This window comes from Gadus morhua, chromosome 18, assembly GCF_902167405.1.
Source record: "Gadus morhua chromosome 18, gadMor3.0, whole genome shotgun sequence".
Classification (NCBI taxonomy): domain Eukaryota; kingdom Metazoa; phylum Chordata; class Actinopteri; order Gadiformes; family Gadidae; genus Gadus; species Gadus morhua.
The window spans coordinates 8,138,258-8,144,257 of record NC_044065.1 but is presented as its reverse complement, the minus strand read 5'-3'; the positions used below and the strand labels follow the sequence as shown (position 1 = coordinate 8,144,257).

At 55.9% G+C, this 6,000-nt stretch overlaps 1 protein-coding gene across 4 annotated transcripts in view; it reads right to left on the bottom strand.

Annotated features, from left to right (window-relative positions):
* Positions 1–591: 591 nt before the first annotated feature.
* Positions 592–6,000, bottom strand: part of wu:fj29h11 (protein NO VEIN) — a 45,795-nt gene continuing 40,386 nt past the window's right edge. For 3 of the 4 annotated variants that reach the window (XM_030340358.1, XM_030340360.1, XM_030340361.1), the window contains 5 exons: positions 4,831–4,953; positions 3,911–4,216; positions 3,240–3,375; positions 2,678–2,831; positions 592–1,645 (listed from right to left, as the gene is read on the bottom strand). In XM_030340358.1, the coding sequence (XP_030196218.1) occupies positions 1,202–1,645; positions 2,678–2,831; positions 3,240–3,375; positions 3,911–4,216; positions 4,831–4,953 (1,163 nt within the window). In that variant the 3' untranslated portion in view covers positions 592–1,201. The remainder of the gene's footprint in view (positions 1,646–2,677; positions 2,832–3,239; positions 3,376–3,910; positions 4,217–4,830; positions 4,954–6,000) is intronic. The other variant, XM_030340359.1, reaches the window with a different exon arrangement.

Sequence of the window (6,000 nt, the reverse complement as noted above, 5' to 3'; positions counted from 1 at the left end):
TAGGCTTTATTCCGTTCAACAGCGTCCATGAGGGCACAGGCTGTTAAGGATACTTTTTCAGTAAAGAACGGATTACATTTATTGAATTATTTTCAGAAAAGTAACAGATTGCTTTATTGGAAAAGTAACTGATTACTTTTCTGAAAAAGTAACGGAACACCTTTTTTATAGTTTATTAACTGGATTACATTTGATGATAACTTTTAGATAACACTTTTCTGCCTGTTTTTTGTTCCTTTTATTAATGTGTGACATGACATGGTTGCGCAATGGTGAGAAGAATGTTCTTGAAAAGAGCCTATGTCAACTTGATAATTAATAGAAGGAATTGCATTTAAATGTAATATCAGAAGCTTCTATTTATCTTCCCAAGGTTAAGAGAAGGAAATACAGAATATCTATTGAGTTTATTATGATCCATTTACTTTAACACCACTTTGAATATTTAATGCATGGTTTTAATTTGTCCACGTTGGGTGCTGTGATGAAATGTTTAGGCCCTCTTATAACGTCATGTATCCAATGATTATTTAGGTCTCCTTGCTTATTACAAAAACGCACAGATGAATATCAAAAGCAAAAACAATGAACTCAAGTCAGAAACATTTTTATTTAGATTAAAATGCCACAGGTAAACAGAAGCATCAATATTAAAAACCTTGTGAACGTGTGCCTGAACGGGGAATGGTTTAGATGCTGAAACTGGAGGAAAAGCCTTCACAAATACCACAAAAGTTCTGGGCAGTCTACGCTACGGTCTGTTGAGAAAAGATTGGACAACCTTTGTAAAATTCAACATTTTTAAAAGGAAAAGTGCAAACGCTGCTGACAAATGACAGTGGATACACAGATAAAAGCAGCGATTAAAAAACACTGATTAATTTAGTAAAAAATCGGAACAAAGTACACAAATCCAGAACAACGCAAACAGCCTGTGCAGAGGCAGTCAAGATCCCTTCCGTTTTCAGTGCCTGAGTAGAAACAGTAAATAGTGCCCAGCACGACACAGAGGCCTCCAGCAGGTCCTCATCTCGGGGGTTAAAGGTCACCACAGCTTCTAACCACCACCTGGTCCACAGACTAATAAAAATAAAAATACAGAGTGCAAACTACCAAGGATACAGGTGTGGGAGAGGGAGGGGGGGGGTTGGGAGGGCTCGGCTGGGTTGTGTTGTGTGTTTGGGCCAATCACAGCGCTGCGTCAGATGAACAGGAAGAGCTCCAGGTCCTTGGCGTGCAGCTTCTGCGCCAGGTTCCGGACGCGACACAGGCGCACGTTCTGGGCGTCGCCCACGCTGTACACCCGCAGGATGTGGTAGCGCTCGCGCTCCGTCAGGGCGAAGTCCAGCTCGTTGGCCGACAGGTGGATGAAGGCCTTGTCCCGCTTCACCGTCGACTTCACCTCCACGTACACCACCGCCCCCTCAGCCCCGGGCTGAGGGCCCGCCGCCGCCGCCGCCGCCGGGGGGAAGGTCAGCTTGAAGTCGTAGGGCTGGCCGCTCTCCGCCTGCTGGTTGCACCAGGTGACCTCCGAGGGCCGGTCGGCCGCGTCGCCGTCCCGCCAGTGGCACAGGAAGGAGTGGACCAGCTGCTCCCCCCACGCCCCGATGGCCGCCAGGTCCCCCGGGACGTCCGTCAGCACCACCTGAGCAGGCACCACCACCCAACCATGAGCTCTTTGGTCTCATGCACACACCCCCACCCAACACCCTAACATCGGAGTCACCTACACACCCCGCCAACCCCGGCAGCTCCTTCACCAACCCACCACCTCAACCTCGGTTCCACCTTCACACACCACCCCCTCCCCCAACCGCCCGCACGCCCGCCCGCCCGCCCGCCCGCCCGCCCGCCCGCCCGCACGCACGCACGCACGCACGCACGCACGCACGCACGCACGCACGCACGCACGCACGCACGCACGCACGCACGCACGCACGCACGCACGCACGCACGCACGCACGCACGCACGCACGCACGCACGCACGCACGCACGCACGCACGCACGCACGCACGCACGCACGCACGCACGCACGCACGCACGCACGCACGCACGCACGCACGCACGCACGCACGCACGCACGCACGCACGCACGCACGCACGCACGCACGCACGCACGCACGCACGCACGCACGCACGCACGCACGCACGCACGCACGCACGCACGCACGCACGCACGCACGCACGCACGCACGCACGCACGCACGCACGCACGCACGCACGCACGCACGCACGCACGCACGCACGCACGCACGCACGCACGCACGCACGCACGCACGCACGCACGCACGCACGCACGCACGCACGCACGCACGCACGCACGCACGCACGCACGCACGCACGCACGCACGCACGCACGCACGCACGCACGCACGCACGCACGCACGCACGCACGCACGCACGCACGCACGCACGCACGCACGCACGCACACATCACTACAACTGCTTGGGTCTCAGGGATTGGTGTTGAACATTTCTGACAGAAATGTGTCAGGTGGAAGGCTCTGTTTAGAAGGCTCTGTTTCACAACACCTGGCACACCCGCTCTTCCTTTGTGTCCGCTCCTTCTCATACCTCCAACGTCTGTCTTGTTTTGGCCTAATCGCCTGGACGGATGTTGTGCTTCGACGAGGTTAGGGGGCCTAGAAGAGACAGCAGTGCTGGCGCGGTACTCACGGTGGTGGGTCGCGTGCAGGCCAGCTCCATGTCCTCCAGCTCCAGCAGGGCGCTCTTGTTCCACTGGGGGAAGTCCATGGCCAGGGGGGGCCGCTGGGACACGCCCTCCGTGCCCTGGAAGGTGCTGCCCGTCACCACCAGCTCGGGGACAGGCCTTTGGGCGGGGGGAAATCGTTTAAGGAAACTGATGAAAAGTGTTTGTCTTGAATCAAGCAACTACCCAAGATGTCTGCATAAAATGAATATAGTTATGTATACACATCCACAATGTTGGCCACTGCCATATTTAAGGGTAACCAACATGCTCAGCTGTTTTCTACTGAGTACCGCCTAAGAGGGTACTGCTAAAAACGCATGTGCGCCATCTTCAACTCTGTTACTGCGCAGAAATCAGACGACTGACGTCATCGGTCCTACATAGAGAACCCAAATCCTACTAGGAGAACCCAAGTCCCGACTGATGACATCCGTCTGCAGTACTAAGTCCTCTCAGGATAGAGCAAAGCGGGCCGCTCCCCTCAGCGACAGGGCTCAGGAGATGAAGGGAGGCGGGGGGTCTCACTGGATGGCTGCTGGACGCTGGTCTGAGTCCGTCTTGGGCTGGTCCGGTGGGGGGCCGCTGTGGACGGGTCTCTCCCCGCCGCTAAACCCGGCGCCGGGCCCCGGGGGGTGACCCTCACGCTGACCGCCCTCTGACCCTGAAACAGGAGGGGAGTTAGGACCCCGCGGACACACGGGACGACCGCCCCACACAGGCTAGGGCTGAGCCGTTTGAGGTTCAGTAGGAGATCTTTCTCTTTTAAAGTTCCTTTTGTTCTGTAGTATTCATTAAACAAGCAATGAATATCCTATACTTTGACCGACACAACACGGGAAGCAGGCGACATATAAAGTGCTCTTTCCTTCAGGCCAGGCCTGTGTTGTTATGATTTGATGCATGAGTTGATATAACATTTGTATTCAAATGTTGAATACAAGATAATTATGTTTTTGTTATGCAAACCGCAGCCGTGGCGATGTGCATATTGCGTTCTGTTACATCGCAACTTCGGTTTGAACTAGTCTAATAGTTCCGCCCGCGCACGGGCAAACGGTCCTCAGCCGGGGGAGCTCGGGGCAGAGGCTCTCCCGACGCGGCGTGCAACACGCCGAGTGCTACAACCAGAGGAGAGCCGGCGTGAGTCAGCCCTACGCTGAGAGGGCTTCAACGGGGGTGGAGAGGACGTGAGTCACCTGGGGACGGCTGGCTGCTACCAGCGTGGCCAGCGCCGGGGGAGCCGGAGTGGGCGTGGTCGGGGGCGAGCCTGGGCAGGTCCGAGCCGGGCCTGGGTTGGTCCGAGGCGGGCCTGGGCTGGCCCGCCGCCGCCGCCGCCGCCCCTGGGTCGCCGCTGTGCGGGGGCCCCTGTGGGCCCTGTGGCACCCCCGTGCCGGAGGAGGCGGGGCCGCGGTCGCCCCTGTCGAGGTCCTGGTCCTTCGGGGGCGCCGGGGGGGGCCACATCTTCATGACGGCGTCCACCGCATCGCTGTCGTTCCGGGCGCCTGCGGAGCAACGGGCATGATCGTGTTGTTGCCACGGTGACTACAGCATTGAACACACATCGCCTCTGACAGCACGACTGCATCAGGGGCGAAGGACAACCGAACAATCTCCGACATATCCTCCACTCAGGTAAAATACTTGAATAGAACATGAACAAAATATGGACGCAAAATAACGGCGTTACTGATGGATTTAACCTGAACATTCTAATCAGGACGCCGAGCATCTCATGACAAGTGATACGCCAAAAAAGACCTTGCGTGACGTTTGCACTTTTGGGGTCAGAGCCTTCTCCAGGGCCGCTCCTAGGCTCCATCCCGCCTCAAAACCCATCTTGTCTCTACTGCCTACTCTTAGCCGCCCCCCCAGATTGACAGCCGTGTGTCACTGCTGTCAGTCTGTTTGTTTTACCACCACGCCCCCTCCTAGAAAAGCGCTTTATAAATCCCATTTATTATTATTTTATTATAATTATAATAATTATTCTATTCTATTATTAGAATAGAATAAGTTGACCTCTTGTGGTTTGGTCTACAGACAGATTCCTGCATCACTCTTGCTCCAGAGAGCCTGGTGTTTCCAGGGCGAGGGTCGAGGGCCAGCCTGAGCGTACCTGTGCGACCGGACGTGGCCACGATGCCCATGCTGGCCTTCGGGGGCCAGCAGGCCAGGGTCTGCTCTCCGTCCTCCTCCCGTCGGGGAGCCTCCTCCGGGGGCGCCAACGGCCTGGGTGCTGCTGGTCGTGGGGGAGGGAGGGCGGGGGAGAGGAGGGAGGGGGGAGGGTGTTCAGGTGTGGGGGGGGGGGGGGGGGGGGGGAGGAGGGGAAACAACGGGAGAGAATAATTGAAGAAGGGCTAATGTGACATTTCGGCGAACGTTGCAAATGTCATCGAATCAGTTTTTCGGCGTGCTCTTCTCAGATGTCTGACGCGTGTATCGGCGTTACGCAATCGAGGGGCAGGGCTAGAGATACACAGCAGCTCTTTGATCGCGGGGTCCTTGCGGTGTTTCCTACGGAGACGTTACCCAACCGGCCCAGGCAGCCTATGCACGCCGCATGAGCAGATGGGTAAAAATAAAGACGGACCCGACCTATTAAGAGGCACGCTGGGTGTGGACGCAAAGGCCCGCAGACCGGAGCATCTGCGTGCGGAAAGGCAGCGTTAGCAGAACGCTGGCGACATGTGGATGAAGAAAAGGTCCGCTGTGGGGCCCTTTAGGATGCAAGCATCGGAGACAGAGACACAGCTGTGGAAAATAGGGCCCACTATTTAATTATAGTGTGTGTGTGTGTGTGTGTGTGTGTGTGTGTGTGTGTGTGTGTGTGTGTGTGTGTGTGTGTGTGTGTGTGTGTGTGTGTGTGTGTGTGTGTGTGTGTTTCGGTTTCTGTGTGTGTGTTTCGGTTTCTGTGTGTGTGTATCGGTTTCTGTGTGTGTGTGTGTGTGTTTCGGTTTCTGTCTGCGCGCGCGCGTGTGTGTGTGTTTCTGTGTGCGTGTGTGTGTGTGTGTGTTTGTTTCTGTGTGCGTGTGTTTCTGTGTGCGTGTGTGTGTGTTTCTGTGTGCGTGTGTTTCTGTGTGTGTGCGTGTGTGTGTGTGTTTCTGTGTGTGTGCTTGTTTCTGTGTGCGTGTGTGTGTGTGTGTGTGTTTCTGTGTTCCTGTGTGCATGTTTCTGTGGGTGTGTGTGTCTGTGTTCGGTGTGTCTTATGGACTCCTGGCCCAGCCAGCTGCTCCTTCAGCTGGTGCTGTGTGTCCTCTCTCTGGACCCACTGGCTGTCAGCTCTCCA